Source organism: Mustela putorius, unplaced genomic scaffold, assembly GCF_011764305.1.
Source record: "Mustela putorius furo isolate JIRA1106 unplaced genomic scaffold, ASM1176430v1.1 tig00000430_pilon_pilon_pilon, whole genome shotgun sequence".
In the NCBI taxonomy this organism is placed as follows: domain Eukaryota; kingdom Metazoa; phylum Chordata; class Mammalia; order Carnivora; family Mustelidae; genus Mustela; species Mustela putorius.
Window position 1 is genome coordinate 4,564,810 of NW_025421377.1, and position 19,456 is coordinate 4,584,265.

The 19,456-nt window shown below is 44.5% G+C and overlaps 1 protein-coding gene across 1 annotated transcript; it reads right to left on the reverse strand.

Moving 5' to 3' along the window:
• Positions 1-4,258: 4,258 nt before the first annotated feature.
• OCIAD2 (OCIA domain containing 2) lies at positions 4,259-18,484 on the reverse strand. The gene is made up of 7 exons (XM_045079732.1): positions 18,298-18,484; positions 16,459-16,586; positions 12,057-12,153; positions 10,673-10,726; positions 7,097-7,144; positions 6,015-6,132; positions 4,259-4,441 (listed from the first exon to the last, which is right to left on the reverse strand). Exons 2-7 carry the CDS (start codon positions 16,522-16,524, stop codon positions 4,360-4,362), a joined length of 465 nt encoding a protein of 154 aa, XP_044935667.1. The 5' UTR covers positions 16,525-16,586; positions 18,298-18,484; the 3' UTR covers positions 4,259-4,359.
• Positions 18,485-19,456: the final 972 nt, after the last annotated feature.

Sequence of the window (19,456 nt, forward strand, 5' to 3'; positions counted from 1 at the left end):
TGAATTGGGCCAGGAAAATGATCTGTAAGGGCAGCAAAGTAACCACTTACGATCCGAATTCTAGTGGCCTTTAGTTTGTATCTACCTCACCCAGACCAGACATCACATTGTAGTAGAGCTGTTGATTTACAGATCTTGTCTTCTCTCCTTTGACGGCAGGGACTGTCTTATGTACGAATATACCCCTATTTCTCCTAGCTCATTACCTTGCATATAGTAGATCCTGAAAATTGTCGAGTTAATGAGTGAAGCCATTTCTGGGCTTTCAAATCAAAAGTCCTAGGGTGGCAGCCCCAATTTTCAAAATTCGGGAGGTACTCAGTGAAGTGCCTTTTTGGTATTTCTTTCCACCATCATGAACTTCTCCCTCCCTTCTCTGGTCGCCTTCCCATTCCTACCCTCGGTCCTGCCCCACCCGCATCTAGAGATGAGAGAATTGCTCTAATAAACATAACCACTCTTCCAGGTTTGTATTTTACAACAAATCCTTCAAACGTTCAGTGGATAAAGATTCTTCGGGCACTTACTATGAACGCTGTACATTAAGAAACCAAAGGGATTAATGGACACGACTCACCTGTTAAATCACAAATTTTAAATTGAAAGGGACAGATCATCGTGAAATTTAAAAAGAGCTAAGAGTGTAATGAGTTACACAAGTTCAGAACGACCGGCCGTGTAGCATAAAATGGGATGACTTCACCTCAAGGGGGGTCGTGAAAGCTTAGCACAGGCCAAGCGTGTGGCACAATCACCTATCTTTGGACTCCATTGACAGCAGTAGTAGTGGTAGTAATAGCTAACATCCCTTGAGTGATTACTCAAGCCATGCCCTGTTGTAAGCATTTTGTAAGGATTAGCTCATTTAATCCTCATGGACAACCTGTCAGGAGAGCCTAAAATGTTTCCATTTTACAGATGAGAAAATGGAGGCACAGAGCAGATGTGTAGCTGACCCAGTGTCAGTATGCCGTGGAGCCTCGAGAGGAGCGTGGGGCGTGACGCATGGCCCCTTGCTAGCAGGTCAAGTGCCGGAAATGGAAAGCCCCATAATCTGGGTCTCTCCTGAACTGGTCAATCCATGTTTGCAGTCTTGGTTTCGAGAGGATAGCAAAACCAAAAGGTGTCCCAGGCCAGATGAGACAGGGCTGGAAACCCACTCCAATGGCTGGAGAACTCAGAGGCACATGGGCCCCAATATTTAAAGGCTTCTGTGTGAAAGAAGAAGAATCCTATTTTGTAGGGCTGGGTGGGACCAGAAAAAAGAAGGAAGGAGGAGGAAGAGGAAGAGGCACGTCTGCTCCCCAGGGAAGGTAGGTACATGGCTCCTAGAATCTCACCTGCCCAGACCACAGAAGGGATTCCTGCTGTTGGCTGGAGGTTGGACTGGATTTCAAGCCACAAACTCGTGATAAGAACAGCTTTGTTGGTGGTGTTCACTCCTCCATTTCCAGGATCTAGGAGAGTGTGTAGGCGCAGACTGGGAGCACAGTCATTGAATATATGAAAGGATGAACACACAAAAACTAGGATGTCTCACATAAAAACCTGTGCTTATTTGTTCTCAAAAGCTGGAAGATTTGGCAACAGTGGGCCCACATATTTGTGTGTGTGGGAAGTGAATGCTATACCAGTGTTTGGCATTGCCCCCCACCCCCGCCCAGATTCACCCAGTTCTGTTCTCTGTCTGGGACTGGGCTTTACTGCCTCTGGGTTAATCACTGAAATCTCTGCAAACTTTCAATGTCAATGAAATCGAATTCTGCAGTTGAGTTCTAAGGTGGAAAATATCTGGGATGCCTGGGTGGCTCAGTCGGTTAAGCATCTGCGTTCAGCTCAGGTTCAGTTCAGATCCCAACCAGGGTCCTGGGATCGAGTCCTGCCTACCGGGTTCCTTGCTCAACAGGGAGCCTGCTTCTCCCTCTGCCTGCCACTCCCCCTGCTTGTGCTCTCTCTCTCTCTGACAAACAAATAAAATCTTAAAAAATAAAGTGGAGAAATTTTGTCAGTTAACAGATTGCATTATTTGAATATCAAGAAAATTGTCTACCTGACATTTTCATTAATCAAGTCACTCAAGATAAATCTTATTACTTTCATAATATTAGCAGAAAATAGATAAGTCATCTATTCTGACAGCAAGGGAAGAGAACATAATTTTTTTCGAGAATATAATTTTTAAAAAGATGTTACTTATTTGACAGAGAAGCAGGCAGAGGGGCAGAGGGAGAGGGAGAAGCAGACTCCCTGCTGAGCAGGGAGTCCAACGTGGGGCTGGATCCCAGGACACTGAGACCATGACCTTAGCCGAAGGCAGATGTCTAACCGACTGAGCCACCCACAGTTGACCCTGAGAATGTCTTTGCTAAGTGAGAATTTTAAAAAATATATAAGTATTATATACAGTGTGTATGTGTGTGTGTGTAAATATATATATATATATATATATTTTTTTTTTTTTTTTTTTAAATCATGAAAGTGCTGCTTTCACAAGCTAATGACCAGGGTGCTGAGGAGTGCTGATAACTTCTAAATGCTGAAAGACAAATGCCACTCCTTGGACACATCCTCCTACAAGAAACAGACATTCTGCCTCAGACACGCGCTTCCTAACATAAGCGATAGAGAATGCAGCAAAAATTTGGAGATTTCTTCAGTGACCTTCCAGTTTTTTCTCTATTGATTTCCTTTCACACTGTGAAAGGAAAGATCACTGTGATAAACTGTCTCAGTGAGTAAGTTACCTGCCTGCGAAAAGCAGAGAGCCCAAATCATAAATCCAAATGGATTCAGAAGAGTGATGAAGATGTCAGCTGTGAAAACAATGGGCCTTTTCACCAATAATTCGTTGTTTTTGTTTTTTCCCCAGTACCCCAAGACTGATTTCAACATCGACTCGCTGTGCTTAGTGATGTGAAGATGTTCTGATCCCTGGGAAATCAGTTTCTGGCACGCAGGAAATAAATGTGTCTCATTCTGAATTGTTGCCAGTCACTGAGAGAACAAAGAGTCAAATTGCTAGTTGTCGGAAACCAGGAGTTTAAGTGCATCCTTGAAGCCAGGATGTTGGCTCTGTGCTCGGATGGACAGAAACAGCACTTTCTCTACTGAAAGACCATGCTATGTAATAGCCAGGAGACGAAGTCAAAATCACTCCATTTCAGACCCTTAAGTTCATGTAAAAATAAGAACTCACAAATATTTTTGATATTTAAAATAAAATATTTTATATCAATTCTTAGCTTCTGATGAGATTTCCCTTTTTCCCTCCACGGTATGGGTTTTAAGATGTATTAAGTAAAATACAAACATGTACACACACACACACACGCCCAATATATAAATGATCACATACATAAAGCATTTCCCAGAGAAAATGCAAAGACGCGAGGGAAATTTTTATGTAGGGCTCAGACAACTTGCCATAAAACACAAGGTCCCCATTGGAAGAGGTTGGGTGGTTGGTCGTTTTTTTCATGCAAAAAATCTGGTAGGAGGATAGGAATCCACCTCCTGGGGTTGGACTGGCTGCTTCTAAGCTCTGAAGTTTACCATTCCATGAATTAATTCTTCCAGTGATTATTGCCATAAACAAACTGTTCCTTGGGAGAGGAGAGGCAGGTTGGAAAGTCGTATGTATTTATATACAAGCCACGAGCAGTATACAGAACATAGTTCTCCAGTGTTGACCGTGAGCATGACCCCATTAGCTAAACAAGTGACCTAAAGATTTTTCGTAACGTAAAGTAAGTAACATAACGTAACGTAACGTAAAGTAACGTAAAGCTTTTCCGAAACTTCACCACTGACCAGGCCTGAAGTGACCTGGATCACGGAAAGGACAGCAGATTCAGATTATGACTCTTTCAAGGGAGATATTTTTTTACTAAATTAAAAATTTTGGTCCCTCTATTTTAGAAAGCACTTCCCAAGTCTGCAAGACACACTCCTCCATGCCCTTTGTTTCTACCTCTGTAGACATTGGTTTTGGGTGGGGCATGACTTCCCAAGTTCCTCAACACTCATTCTCATCCTCTATCAGAGATCTTAAAACCCTGAACAAATGCGGAGTGAAGGAATGGATGAGAGAAGACTCTCAGATCTTTTAACTTAGCTGTAAGTTACGGAATGCCACATAATTCCTTGTTCCGTGTGTGAGTGCTCGGGACATGTTCTTAAACAGACAAACACATACTGCTCGAGTCAACTGGGAATCTTCCCCAGAAAGCATTTCAAAAGAGTGCGAGAAATCACAATGTTTCTGTTCCACTCTACGTATATTATTTTAAAGTACACTGGAAATTTTAAATGTGTACAAATTCAGAGGTTTGAGAAACATCAAAAGCCATAGATAGAAGTTTAGGAAGCGGAAGGCTGCGAACTTCCCTTCTCATGTAATCCATGCTTAATTTTGCATTCCTCACAGGTGAGCAGGCAGTGCCTAGAATGGAGGCAAAAACAGAAGTTTGTGGTTTGACACTGCAAGGTCTAGTCTTAAGACAACATTGCCGAGAGACTTTTCTTTTTGTCTTTCTTTTCTTTTGAGACAGAGAGAGCTCGAGCAGTGGGGAAAGGGCAGAGGGAGAGGGAGGGAAAGAATCTCAAGCAGACTCCATGCAGTGCATGAGCCCAGTGCGGGACTTGATCCCACGATCCTGAGATCATGATCTGAGCCGAAATCGAGAGTCCGATGCTTAACCAACTGAGCCACCCAGATATCCCCTAAGAGACATCATCTACATTAAAGTTCACAAGTCTTATTTTTTTAAATGAAAAACAGGAGCTGTTTCTTGGTGAGAGACTCCCAGAATTTCATCCCCCCGAAAGGGCCTATAATGATCTTCATGCCCATTGTTTTCATGTTGCCTCTAGAATAGAATCCACTGTAACAAGTGAGGGTCTTTGGAGAAATGTGTCCCCACCACTAGTCCTATAAATATTCTCTCTATATATAGCTATATATATATAGCTCTAAATATATAGGTATTTCTAAATAGCTATTATACACTGAGCACTTACTGTCCTAAATAATCATTTCTATTCCTTACAATATGTCATGAAAACAGTTCTGATCACCATTTTCTATAGAGGAGAAAAGTGCAGATGAGAAAGTGTGAGAAACTCGTCCAAGGTTAGCCAGCTTTGTAAGTGGTAGAACTGGTTTCGAACAGGTACTCGAAATGCAGAGGGAATGTCGTTAAGTCCAGGGCTCTGGACTTAAGGACACCTTATGTGTCCTTAATGGAGCTCACACCTCTGAATAGGAATCATGATACACATTAACCTAAAAGGGTTCTGAGAAGTCCTGCAGCAGAGTAACCTGTTCCCGTTGTGTGTGGCCCTGTGATGGTAGATGCCATGTCTGCTGATGATGGCATTCTTTCCACTACACATCGCCTTGAATGCAGTAGGTGCTCATGAAATGTTGAGCAAATGAAATAGGTAATTATTTGAGTAAGTTGAGTAATAAATAATTATTATTGAAATTGAATAGCAACAACTCAAAACTGGAGAGTTAAAGAGGTTTTTTTTCCCCAATATATGGATACTTAGATAATTGTTTACTATTATAAGTGGTGAAAAGGCCTTCGTTGAACTTGTTGTAAGTCCTTTCTTTACAATCCCTCAATCAAAAAGATCACAAACCTGTTGCAACAACATGGATGGAGTGAGAGCGTATTATGCTGAGCAAAGCAAGTCAGTCAGAGAAAAGGCCATAGGGTTTCACCCATATGTGGAATTTAAGAAACAAAACAAATGAACAAAAGGAAAAAGAGAGAGAGAGAGAGAGACAAACCAAGAAACACTCTCAGCTCTAGAGAACAAACAGATGGTCACCAGAGGGGAGGCGGTGGGGGATGGGCGAAACAGGGGATGGGGAGGAAGAGGACGCTTGTCATGATGAGCACCGACCATCACTAGATTGCACACCCAGAACTAACAGAACACTGTATGTTAACTGTACTGGGATTAAAAATAAGAACTGAATAACATTTTTTTAAAAAGTTACAAACCTGTTATGCCCTGGACCAAAACCAGCCCCACGTAGCTGGTCTTCAAAGGAATGGAATTTACTCTGGCATACTCGTATGTATGACGCCTTTCCAAGGGCAAATCCCAAGACACCTGCAACTGTAAAAGCAGGTTAGGACAGATCATTGAAAAGTTCAGAATCTCCTCCATTAATGATCTTCTAGAACTTTCTACGTGAACCGTAGTAATTTTTACGTGAAAAGTACCACGATAAATCAACAAACAAAATCTCTGCCAGTGAATCTCCCATTAAAGAGCAGGATTGGGAAATGGAGACTTTCTGATCTCCTCAGTTTTGAGCTGGTCGTAGAAGGGCCGGGATAGAGGGAGAGAAGGTGCTGTCTCAGAGACTGGCAGCCAGAGGGAGGCCCAGTGGGCGAATGAATGTCTGAGGCCACCACAGAAGGAAGGGGAGGGGTTTGGGTTGTGGCTATAGGTAGCTTCCAAACTCCTTGGCAGGAAATCCCCTTAACTCTCTCAATGGGTTAGAGAAGGGGGAGCCATGACCCATCTTGCCAGCCAGGAGGAGCGGTCACAAGGCAGAGGGAACCTCCCTAGGAGAAACCCTCAACCTGCTCTTCTTGCTGGGAATGGGGTTTCAGCCCACACACTGGACTGCATCCTCTTTTTACCTAACAGGTCTATGTATAATGAGTGGAATAAGACAAGCCCCCACGTTTGTGGTTAATGTAGTATTAGAAAGTCCCTGCTTTTTGAAAAGTATTCATTGGCTAGGTCCATCATACAAGATATTTTGAAAAAGCTGGCCAAAAGAAGAAAATTCAAAACCTTAATGGCTCTATCATTCAGAGGCTCTGTTGTTGGTCTCTCTTTGGTCCAGGCTTTAAAGAGGCCTGTCGAAGGTGGGGTCCCTACTGCCCAGCCTTATACCAGAAAGTGCTGCAGGAACTAAGAAATGCAAAGAGACAAAAACATGGAGACCGATTTTTCAGAGTGTCAACACACGCAATTTCATTGGCCTGAAAATCCATATATCCAGTTGCTATAAACATCCTTAAAAAAAAAAAAAAGAATTTGTTTTTTTTTAACTTCTATAACTTACGTGCAACTTTGGGCAATGATCCAAATTTTGGGTTAGATGCTAAATAACCTAAGGAACAATACAGAAATACATTATTATTTCATTTTATAACTTACTCAGATTTATAAAGTATAAAGAAAACTTCAATGTTTAAAATATGCGTAGATTCTCAATCTAAAGAGAAGGTTTTTAAAGAGTTAAAAGTCAGTCCTTGATGGAACTTAACTCTCAAACCACCTTTTTTGGCAGATTGCCAAAATGTGTAGAAAAAGAATATGAAACAGAAAATTCAAGAGTGATTTAAAGATACCAAGGTGAGGGGGCGAGCAGGGGGGCATCTGGGTGGCTCGGCTGGCTGCAGTCCACCTTTTGGTTTCTGTTCAGGTCATGAGCTCAGGGTCGTGAGATCAAGGCCCATGTCAGGCCCCCTGGTCAGCAGAGTCAGCTTGGGATTCTCTCCATCACCCACTGCCCCTCCCCCACTCGTGCTCTCTCACAGTCACGTGGTCTCTCTCTAAATAAGTAAAATTTTAATAAATAAATAGAGATATCAAGGCATGGCTCCAGGTTGGCACAGTCCGTGGAGCATGCAACTCTTGATCCCGGGGTTTTAAGTTTGAGCCCCATGCGGGGTGTGGAAATTCCTAAAAAATAAAATCTTTAAAAAAAAAAAAAAAAAGCTATCCAGACAAAGGCAGAACTAACAACATAGTTCCAAGCAATTAGGCATCGCCTCCTCCTCCTTTTAAGTAACTGAACACAAAGTTTCAGTTTAGAGATTCATAGCCTGTCGATCATAATTTTTACATGAAAACATTAAAATCTGTGGTAGGCAGAGTTATGGTCTCCTAAACATGTCCACATCCCAATCCCTGAAAACTATGAAGAAAATGGAGTTAAGGCTGCTAATTAGATCATTTCATTTTTATTTATTTTTTTTAATATTTTATTTATTTGTCAGAGAGAGAGAGAGCACAAGCAGAAGGAGCAGCAGGCAGAGGGAGAAGCAGGCTCCCCGCTGATCAGGACTTGATCCCAGGACTCTGGGATCATGACCCAAGCTGAAGGCAGACGCCCAACTGACTGAGCCACCCAGGTGTCCCCAGATAACTTTAAAATAGGAAGATTATCCTGGATCATTTGGGTGGACCCGATGTAATCAAGATATAATCATCCTGAATGTGGAAGAGGGATTCAGAGACAAACCAGAGAGACGGCAGAATGACAAGAATTTGCCTCAGTGTTGCTGGCTTTGCAGACAGAGGAAGGGGCCATGAGCCAGGGATTGTGGGTGGTCTCCAGAAGCTGGAAAGGGAACGGAAGGCCCAGACCAACCTCCCCCGAATCCCAAGGAAGCTAGCATTGCTGGCACTTTGATTTCTGCCCACCGAGACTTGTTTTAGATTTCCAACCTCCGAAACTTGAGATTAAAAAATTTGTATTGCTTTAGGCCACTATGCTTGTGGTAATTTATTACAGCAGCCACAGAAAACTAATACCCAAACCTGGAAAAGTATATTTGCACACATGTGGGAGACTGTAGATTTTAAGCAATTTAGTGTCAATAAAACATAATCCCTATAGATATGGTGGCCATATTTTTTTGTTGTTAGAAATGGTCTGACAGGGTGGCTGACTGGGTGGCTCAGTGGTTTAAGCCTCTGCCTTCTGCTCAGGTCATGATCGCAGGGTCCTGGGATTGAGCCCCACATCAGGATATCTGCTCAGCAGGGAGCCTGCTTCCCCCTCTCTCTCTGCCTGCCTCTCTGCCTACTCTCCCTCTCTCTCTCTCTCTCTCTCAAATAAATAAATAAATAAATAAATAAATAAAATCTTAAAAAAAAAGAAAAGAAATGGTCTGACAAATGCATGCTACCGATTGATGAACACATTTCTATAAAAAGGCTATCTTCAAGTTATAAAAGTGAAATCAGGGGTGCCTGGATGGCTTGGTCAGTTGGGTGGCCAACTCTTGGTTTTGGCTCAGATCATGATCTTAAGGTCCTGGAATCCAGCTCCATGTCAGGCTCAATGCTCAGTGGGGAGTCTGCTTGAGGATGTCTCTCCCTCTCCCTATCTCCCCACTTGTGATCTCTTTCTCTAAAATAAATAATAAATCTTTAAAAAATGAAATCATATTTAATAAATCAACTTCAAAGACAAGAGTAACACTGAGTGAGATGGGATTCTCCTAGACGTATGACCTATATGGTCTTTGAGACCCCAGAAAGAACCAGAACATTTTCTCTCACGTTGTTTGCTGGGTACAATACTCTTTTTAAAGTCCTGGTGATCAGCAGTGTTCAGTATAGTGTTCAGTACAGCTTCAACAAAGTCAAGTGCCTTCTTGTTGTCTGGGGCCCAAGCAGGGCCTAAAGGTGCTCTCGTTAGATGGAAATAAGAAGAAAGAAGAGCGTTAGATGGGAAATGTGGAAAACTCTAAGAGTCAGGGAGAGGCTCTCTGGGGAGATGCTGGGCGCTCCTAGTTTCTGGGTCTGTTGTTCAGATTGGACAGGGTGCCAGCACGCTGGTGGAGTTCTGTGCCACATATCTCCTTTTCTGGAACCCGCTGCTGAAGGAGATACTCTGTCTAACCGTAGCAGAGCCTGAGCGAAACACAGGGACTCCCGCGCACAGAAAGGCACAGCATTGGTTTCCTGGGCTCTGACACGTTACCACAAACTTAGTGGTTTAAAGCAACACAAATTTGTTCCTTTACAGTACTGGAGGTCAGAAGCTCAAAACGAGTCTCCCTAGGTGACTCGGTCCATGGGGGTGGCCATACCAAAATATGGCAGGAGTGTCTTCTTGTTGCCTCCCCTCCCTGGGAGGAGGGGTTATAAACAACGGAAACTCATTTCTCAGTTCTGCAAGCTGAAGTCCAAGGTCAGGTGCCAGCATGGTTGGGTGAGGGTCCACTTTTGGGGTTGCAGACTTCTTGCTGTGTCATCAGGGGATGGCAGGAGCTAGGAGCTCTGTGGGATCTCTTTTCCAAGGCCACTAAGCCCCTTCCTGAGGGCTCTATCTCCCTGCTAAAGACCCCATCCCCCAATACCACTGCATGGGGTGTTAAAGAGTTCACCATGTGAATTCAGACCATGGTCTTGGGCTAACATCAAGGTATCGGCAGAGCTGCCTTCTTCTCCGAGGCTCCAGGGTTTCTTGCCTTTCCAGCTTCTAGAGGCAGCCACGTCCGCCGGCTCACGGGCCCCGCCTCTGTCTTCACAGCCAGCGCTGCTGAACCAAGCCCTTCTCCCGCTGCCACCCCTCTGCTCTGCCTTCTAATCCACTCCTGCATTTTTCATGAGCCTCTTGATTACACCGGGCCCATCCAGATAATCCAGAATGATCTCTCTATTTTAAGGTCAGCTGATGAACACCCTTTCAGTCCACTTGCAACCTTAATTTCCCTTTGCCATGTAACCTACTATAGACACTCAGCCTGGAGACGGGGGGACTTAGTCTGAAAATTAGCAAAGACCGGCCTAAATAAATCCCTCACCAAAAAACAAAGGCCAAGTGCCAAGAAGCTGCCAGAAGGGCCAGTGAAAACTGGGCTTTCTTAAGTTTAGTTGTTCAATAGATCTAGAATCTTACCTTGGTGGACTAGTCCTTGGGTGGCAAGCATGCTCACAAGAGAGAAAGGCAAAGCTGTAAAAGCAAAATGTCTTTCGTTATCGCTATTTCCAAGCTTGGCACCCGATCCAGAAGTCATAGGAAATTAGTCTGGGATTTTTTTTTCTCTTATCTACCTGGGCAACGAGTTCTTTTTGTTTTTGTTTTTAAATTTCTTTTCAGTGTACCAGAATGCATTGTTTATGTACCACACCCAGTGTTCCATGTAATACGCTGGGCAGCGAGTTTTCAGTCATTTGTTATTTCACTTCTTCAACAAATATTTATTAAATGCCGCAGGCAGAATTTTCTTGAGATCTGCCCCAGTCCTTCAACCTGAAGCCCAGCAAGAAGGGGATAAAACCTAACCCCATGCTACTCCCTCCCTGCCCATCTGCTTTTAGAGCACCCCCCCCCCCACCCCCTGCACCAGATTCGGAGCATGACCTAGAACAAAGGCATCCCAGCGTGTGTGCCTGCTTAGCTGTTGAACTGGGGAGTTTGCTTTAAGCTGTGGCTTTGGAAATTTTTAATCCCATGTAAAATTCAAAAAACCCTATAAACTCCGTCATACCCCACCTAGGACCCTTCCTAGCTTTTTGTCTTGAGTGATACTTTGCTGCACAATTTGGGGAGGTCTATTTTCTGAAGATGACAAGATGATCGTACCGTGTTAAACATGGGTGATGTTGAGCTATGATTTTTGAGACAGGCAAGTTAGTCTGGCAAAGGCAGTTTCTAGTTCTATCAAAATGCAACACTTCTAAGAGCAGAGAGCGCAGATAAACATCTAGCTCTTCCTAGCAATACAGAAAAATCGAAGAGCTACCGATTTCTCCATTCCTATCTACCTGATGGTAGATGAATGGGTCATACTGAAATGTTAATCTTCTAGTGCTCCCTTAAGTTACTGATTCATTGGCTATAAAACACACACACACACCCACCCACACACACACCCACCCCATGCATTTCTAGGAGCACAGTCAATAATCATAACAATGTATTATGAATATCAAGTTCTAAAGTGTTTCTTTCCGATCCTTTGACACTGAACTTGGCTGATCTTAGAAATCAAGATGCATATTTTAAAGTATACATTATCCCAATGCTGTAAAACACTGGGACTAGATCTATAGGCTCCATCATGACATTTTCAAATGGCAAATCATGAATTTTTTAAATTGGAAGAGACTTGAATACACAGTGTGAATTCACACCCTCGTCTTACATAAGGCAGGCCTGGCAGGAGGACCTACAAAGTCCCTGCTCAAAAGTGAGTCATTACCATGGTTCTAATGGGACACCGAGGTTCGTTTATTGTGGCAAATACCATGTTAACGAAGATTAAGAGGGGAGCAATTACCTCTCTTCCAGAAGCTTTCTTCTTGACATTCTCGGATAATCTTCGAAATCTCTCCCCTGTGGATGTGCAGTTTTGATTTCGGACAAAACAACAGACTCTGTAAGGAAAGTTGTGTGGTGAGTTGACCGGAATCATGAGCAAAGCCTGTGCAGTTTTCCCTAGAGGAGCGCAGGGAGGACTCTGGACTCGGGTCACCCAGAGTGTGTGCTGTGTGGCTGCCAGCAGTCATGACCGGTCTCAGCCAGTACCTTCCAACCCTGAACGCTGGACGGGTTTAGGCAAGGAAAGAATCCTAGCGGGAGAAGCAGAGTGATTCACTGACTCAAGCACGGAATGGATATCTGGTCAGAATGAATGACCGCCGAGACCCGAGTTTCTTTCCAACCTCCAGTTCTCTGTTCACGCGGCTCACTCTCCCTGCAAGGCTTCTCGCCCCCCTTGCCTGCCCGGCATCCTTAGGACCCAACTCAGTATTGCCTCCTGGGTGAAGAAGAGATGTCCCCTCGGGCACGATGTTTATGTATCCGGGATCCCTCTAAGAGCAGGGGACTGCATAGTTATTTATAGATCGGGCATTCCGATTCACCTATTTCTACTTCTGTTGGCATTTTAAGGCCATGAACTCCTCAACAGACTGCTTTTTATTTGTCTACTCTTTCTTTCTTTTTTAAAGATTTTATTTATTTATTTGACAGAGAGAGACACAGCAAGAGAGGGAGCACAAGCAGGGGGAGTGGGAGAGGGAAAAGCAGGCTTCCCACAGAGCAGGGAGCCCGATGCCATGAGGGGCTCCATCCCAGGAACAGAAGGCAGACGCTTAAGGACTGACCACCCAGGTGCCCTGACTAATCTATTTTCTGTCTTTTTTTTTTTTTTTTTAAGATTTTATTTATTTATTTGACAGACAGATCACAAGTAGGCGGAGAGGCAGGCAGAGAGAGAGAGAGAGGATGAAGCAGGCTTCATGCTGAGCAGAGAGCCCAATGCAGGGCTTGATCCCAGGACCCTGAGATCATGACCTGAGCTGAAGGCAGAGGCTTAACCCACTGAGCCACCCAGGTGCCCCTCTACTTTCTGTCTTAACAGGTTCTTTTACACGTTTGTGAGTGGTCTGCACATAATTTCTGGTGGAAATACTGACGTGGTTGACATGATCATTTTTTACTAGATCCATAGTATTCTTTTTATCCTATCAATACGCTACAATCTGGACTAACTCCCACCATTTAAGACCCTCCCCCTTTTGCGCTCATGTATTATTCACTCGTGCTTGCCTACCTTCTCCGTTCCTTTTCTCCCCTGCCCATCACTGCCATTCTGGGGTTTAATGGGGCTCATTTGTTGATATGCATTGTTGTACAATGGTCATTGTTGCGGGTACGGACATCTCTTTCATGCCAATGGCATTGTTTTATATATTTAATATTACTCAAAAAATGTTTTCAACTCAGCTCGATGCGCTTAAGATCTAACTGCTGTTAGGTCACTGTTCTAACTGTTCTCGTCGCTGTTACTGTTCTAACTGCTGACGAATTCTCCAGCATGTCTCCTTACAGTCTCCTGTGAGAACATCTGTAGAGAGATACCTAGAAGTAAAAATAGAGGACACGTGTATTCCCAATTGCAGAGTCTTACTGGAGTTCTCTCCCCGATGACTGCATCAGTATCGACTCATACCAACAATTCCTGAATGTTCCTCTGTGTCTGCAGAGCTTACCTGAGAGCTAGTTAAGCTGGATTCGAAGCAGGTTAGAGTAAAGAACAGACTTTGGAACATCTGGCATTCTCCACTTTTCTAAATGTTGATAGTCTAAGTACAACACAGTTATTTTATTCTTACCTGCATTTCTCTGATAACTAATGTGTTTGAGAATCTACATATTTTTCAGCCCCAATGCCCTTCTCCTCGCATGTTGAAGCAATCCCTCAGCAAACCTCGGTTGTCATCTTGGGTTATACAGAGGCTCCATACTTTTTCATTGTGGTAAAAGACACAAAACCTAGTATTTGTCATTTTAAAGTACACAATCCACGCACTAAGGACACCCACAATGCTGTACAGCCACGACCCCAGTCTAGTTCCATAAGTTTCTTGTCATCCCAAAAGGAAACTGTATACTCATTAAAGAGCCTCTCCTCATTCCCTGCTTCCCCCCAACCCTTAGGTGCCTGGCAATCATGAATTTGTTTTTAGTCTCTATGGATACGTAAGTGCCATCATACACTATGTTTCCTTTCATGGCTGTCTTCTCTCCCTTTGCATGATGTTTTCATGGTTCATCCATGCTGGAGCACGTGTCAGTAATTCATTTCCTTTTTGTGGCTCTAGAATATTCCATTGTATGGATATACCACATTTTGTTTATCCAGCCACCTACTGATGGGTATTTGGGTCATTTCTATCTTTTGGCTGTTGTGAGTAGAGCTGCTCTGAACGTGGATGTGTGAGTTTTGTTTGAACATCTGTTCTCAATTCTGCTGGGCCGTACGGTAATTCTATGATTAATTTGTTGAGGAACTGCCAGATTGTTTTCCACAGCAGCTGCACCGTTGTACAATCCCACCAACAGAGTATGAGAGATCTAGTCTTTCCACATTCTTGTCAACACTTCTCGTTTTCTCTTTTGTTTCTGTTCCTTTCCAAATTAGCACATTAAATTTTTTAAAATATAACTTATTTAGTTAATTTAAGGTAAATAAACAAAATTGTTTCTGTTTTGAATTATGGTCATGCTAGTGATTGTGAAATGGTATTTCATTGTGGTTTTGATTTGCATTTCCCTAATGACCAATGACATTGATCATCTATTCATTTGCTTGTTGGCCATTCACATATTTTCCTTGGAGAAATACTGATTTAAGTCCTTTGTCCATTTTTTTAAAAAAATTGGGCTGTCTTTTTGTTGTTGAGTTGTCAGAGCTCTTTGTATATTGTGAATACTAGACCTTTATCAGATATGTGATTTGAAAATAATTTTATCCATCTCTGGGTGGTTCATTCATTTTTTAAACAAATTCTATTTAATTTTTCCCTTGCTGTACAAGTCACACTTGTATTTCCTTGTTTGTGAATTATTTATGTAGGACCTCTGCCATTTACTGCTTGGATATTCAGTGTTTTTCTTGAAGTGCAGCTCTTTGGCTTCTGAGTCTTCCCTTGCTGATTTTGCCAATGTTCCTTTTTGGACTCTTTGTAGTAGATGTCAATGAGGATGATGGTCACCATTTCTTGAGCACTTTCCCATGGGCCATGCACTGTGCCAAGCACTTTATATGCATGATGATAAGGTGAAGGACCCTGTGGCATCTGTGCCTTCAGAGTTCTACAAATAGCTCAAGTAGGTAGACCTCCATTTTCTTTCTTTACAACTCCCCACAGCACAGCGGCCAGATGATAGCGGTCAGGGTGAGTCATGGCGGTGAGAGGAGCTGTTCCCCCTCTCCACTTACCTTAGTTGCTCAGCAAGCACTCCTTATCCCTGTGTCAATATCTCTTCTTGGTTCTGCCAGTGGCTGCGGCAAAGGTAGGGAACACTTCCCTTCCTCGTCTGCCTCAAACACACCATATATCTCCACATCTGGGGTCAGGAACCCTGACCACTACAGCCGCTATGAGTTCTGCTGTCAAGACTGATGCTTCTGCACTGTCTCCCCAGAGGAGCTCTGGTGATCCTTTCTTGTATAGTCATACATGTTTCATGGCTCTCTATTTCACAGAGGCAACTTGGGTGTCTACATTTTCCTTGTGACTTGATACCATTTGTCTGTTTGCCTCTCCTAAACTTCGCTCCTTAAACATCCCCTCCTTCATGAAACCATTTTTAGCTGGAAAAGTTGATGCTAGAGAACATGAACTCCATTTACCCACCAAAATACTTTCTTTTTGCTTCATGTATGTGTCCCCGAAACATACAATATGCATTCTTCACCCTTTGCAAGACTGTGCCCCTGTTAAAGCCACGGTTCTCAAGCTGAATGCTACTTGAGTAGTTAAGGAACACCTGTCAGCAGCATATATACTTCCTATGGCTAGCCTGGGCAACAAAATGTAAAAACAAGCATGATGTATCATTCTGTTAGATTCAATTAAGAGAGCTGCTCTGCCAAAGGCAAATTCTTCAGTCACTGACAGCCTGCATAAGAGTTAGGTAGGCTGGATTCTCAACAGGAAAGAGAAAAGAAAGGATTTTATAAATAAAATTTTAAAAGGCTCCTTTTCAAGAAAGCTAAAAAAACAAAACAAAACAAAACAAAACTTTCCTGTCCCATCCCATTGTCTCTGAACCCATCCAGCAAAGTGCCAGATTGAACACAGTAAGACCGACTGCTCAAGGATGAGGTTTAAGGAAAGTCCTAGGTGATGGTCCTCTTCAGTTGGCAGACTTCTGAATTAAAAATATACCTGCTTGCTTGGTGGTGGCAAATGGTGGCCTTTATCTTGGTTTCCGTGAGTAGACACTGAAGCCATGATGACTCTCTCTTTGATTCTCTTCTAGTTGAATGTGCTCAGCTTACTCGTTGACTCGATGTCTAAGGAAAGAAGGTCACCATCCAGTCACTACGGCTGAATTTGAGATCAACCTTAAAAACACCCTTAGCATCAGCTCAGCAATTTGGAAAACTTACTTTCATTTTGTCATTACTCTTAGTCTCCAACCACCTGCAGACTCATGTTGTAATGCTCCTTCCCCACCAACACACACACAAATTAACTCACTAGGGGGACAATTAGGATTTAGGTTGGAGTGAAATGACACACCACGCACAGTTTTACTACTTAAAAGTTTTACTACAAAAGGTTTCAATTCATTACAAGGTCACTAACTATAAGAAATATTTATTGAGTGTCTACTATGTGCCAGGCTAGGGGAAGACAAAAATTGGTGTTGAAGGAGCTCCTGGTCTAAAGGGGAAGACAGACAAGTCAGCAGCTCTCCAACATGCAAAGGGCTCCTTTACGGGTATACAGGGTACTAAGAAAGGAGAGGAAGAAAGTTCTATTCTCTCGGGTTAGTTCTGAAGACACCAAAGACTAAGACTGTTGAGTTTTCAAGGGATGGATGGACTCGGAGTCAGGAAAACCAGTTTGGAAGGTCCAGCCGAAGAACTGAGGGGACCCGAACCAAGACCTTGAGGAAGGTCTTGAATTTGAGTTTGGAAATGTGGGATTTGGTGCTTGTGGGGGCATACACTGGGATTAGCCAGTAGGAATGAGAATATTTGATAATTTGGTTCTGGAGTTACAGAATAGGGATACGCAGGGCACAGGAATTTGGGAGCAGCTGCCATAAAGATGAGAGGTAAAGCAAGAAACGAATAAAGTTGTCTATAAAGAGTCTTGGAAAATGTGAACGACGAGGCTAAGGGAATACCAACAAGAGAAGAAAAAAGGAAACAAAACAGGCTAAGGAAATGACTGAGAAGGAATAGTTGATAAGGCGTGGGGCGGGTTCCCAAAGGAGAGAACGAATTATTGGTACCACATGGCTCAGAAAAGTGATTTAGCAATATCGGGCATGTTTCCAGGTGGATCATGAACCCTCCCAACCCCACCTCTACCAACAATGGCCACGATGAGCAGTAAAGGGCAACTTTACTAGATCGACCCTATTTCTTGACGAGCTTCAGGAAGTTTTTGCTGACCTAAAGCCAAATTAGATCATCTTGGCATTAGGCGGCTGCCTCAAACCAGGGAGCAAAGGTACCAGGTCTCAGCTCTGGTGGTCAGGCCCCCTCGCACCCACCGAATTCCCGGTCCACATCTGAGCAAGCCTCCTGGGAGGGTCTTGCCATCCGGGTGCAGCTCCCTCCACCATGCCCTGGTCGGGTTTGGGGTCCCTCCACTATTTCAGTGGTTGGGGCGGCAGGAACGCCGACACCAGGGCAGGGGGTGGGAGGCCTGCGGCAGGACGCGAGGACCGGCGCGTGCTCAGAGGGACAGCGGAGGGGGTCGCGCGGCCCTTCCCGGTGGCGGGGGAGGGAAGCCGGCCATCAGTCCTCAGGCGTCGCCTCATCTCCAGCCTCAGGCCGCCTGCACGACCTGGAGCCCCCCCCCCCCCACGTTTGCCGGACCTGGGCCAGAGCTCGAGCCAGGCCAGAAGGGATTGACAGGGACGATTCTGGATGCCCCCCGCCCCTGAGGACCCCCGCAGGAAAGCGGCAGAGCAGCTGTCCCCTCTAAACCCCCCCGCCGCCCCCAGCTCCTCGCCGTGCCTCCAGCTGTCACCCGGGGCGGGCTCACCTGCGCAGGTAGGGATCCGGAGCCAGCCGCGCCCGGGCGCCCGCCGAGCCCCGCGGAGCCCGCCTGCTCCCGCGACCGCCGCCGCAGCCGGACTGCTCCCGCCTCCCGCGCCCCGCGGCCGCCGGCTCCCCGCTCCTCTCTCCCCGCCGCCCGGTCCTCGCCTCCTGCGCAGCTGCCCGGGCCGCGTCTTCCTCCTCTGGCTCCGCCCCTCTGCGAGCGCACCCCACCCCCGCTGCGGTTCCTTTCTCTGGGGGTGACATCAGCGCCCCCCCCCCCCGCAGCTGCTCAGGCTGAGATCCGGCTCTCGGGGACTCCCGCCTCACTCGGAGTCCCGACACCTAGTAGGTTCTGCCTTCTCGGTGGGGTTCACGTTATCTCCTTTCATCCGAAAGAACCGGGCAACAACCATCTACCGAACGCTGCCCCTTGGTCAAGTGTTTACTTCCACTTATAGGCAAGCCTTTCTTGTTTGTTTTTTTATGGAGGTATAATTGATGTATATCATTGTATTAATTTTAGATGTATAACACAATGCTGAGATATTTGTATACATTGTGAAACGATCACCACAATAACTCTAGGTAACATCCCTCACTATACAGTAATACCCTCCCCCCAAATTTTTCCCCTGAAGATGAAGACTTTTAAGATCTAGCAACTTTTTAAAGAGCTTTTATTTATTTATTTATTTACTTACTTACTTATTTAATTAAGTGATCTCTACACCCAAGGTAGGGCTTGAAGTCACCACCCCGAGATCAAGAGTTGCATGTTTCTTAGGCTTCCCTCGCTCAGCAACTTTCAAATGTGCAATGCAATATTATTAACTATCATCACCATTGCTGTACACTAAGTGCCTGTGATTTATTTTATAACTGAAGTCTGTACTATTTGCCCACTTTCAACCATTTCACCCATCCCCATGCAATCCCTTTTACGACCTTTAGGATGAGGACCGTTACCCTCATTTTATAGATCGAGTGGTGCAAGGCCACAACGGGAGCCTGGAGTAAAAGCCAGGTCGGCTTGGTTCCCAAGCCTTCTCTTGCTGTTGTTCTCTGTCCACGTGCTTGTGCTTCCTGCCACTCCCAACGTCTGACAAGGAAAGCTGCTGGATGCCTTTGTCATCTGTATCGCTCACCCTGACTTTAGTTGAGAT

Coding starts and splice junctions, on each gene's coding strand:
- OCIAD2 (XM_045079732.1), bottom strand. CDS start 16,524: ATGGCTTCAGTGTCTACTCACGGAAACCAAGATAAAGGCCACCATTTG. Junction 6,133..7,096: donor ATCATTGCCCAAAGTTGCAC/GTAAGTTATAGA, acceptor CTGCTTTTACAG/TTGCAGGTGTCTTGGGATTT. Junction 4,442..6,014: donor TTTGGTCCAGGGCATAACAG/GTTTGTAACTTT, acceptor CCTCCATTCTAG/GCACTGCCTGCTCACCTGTG.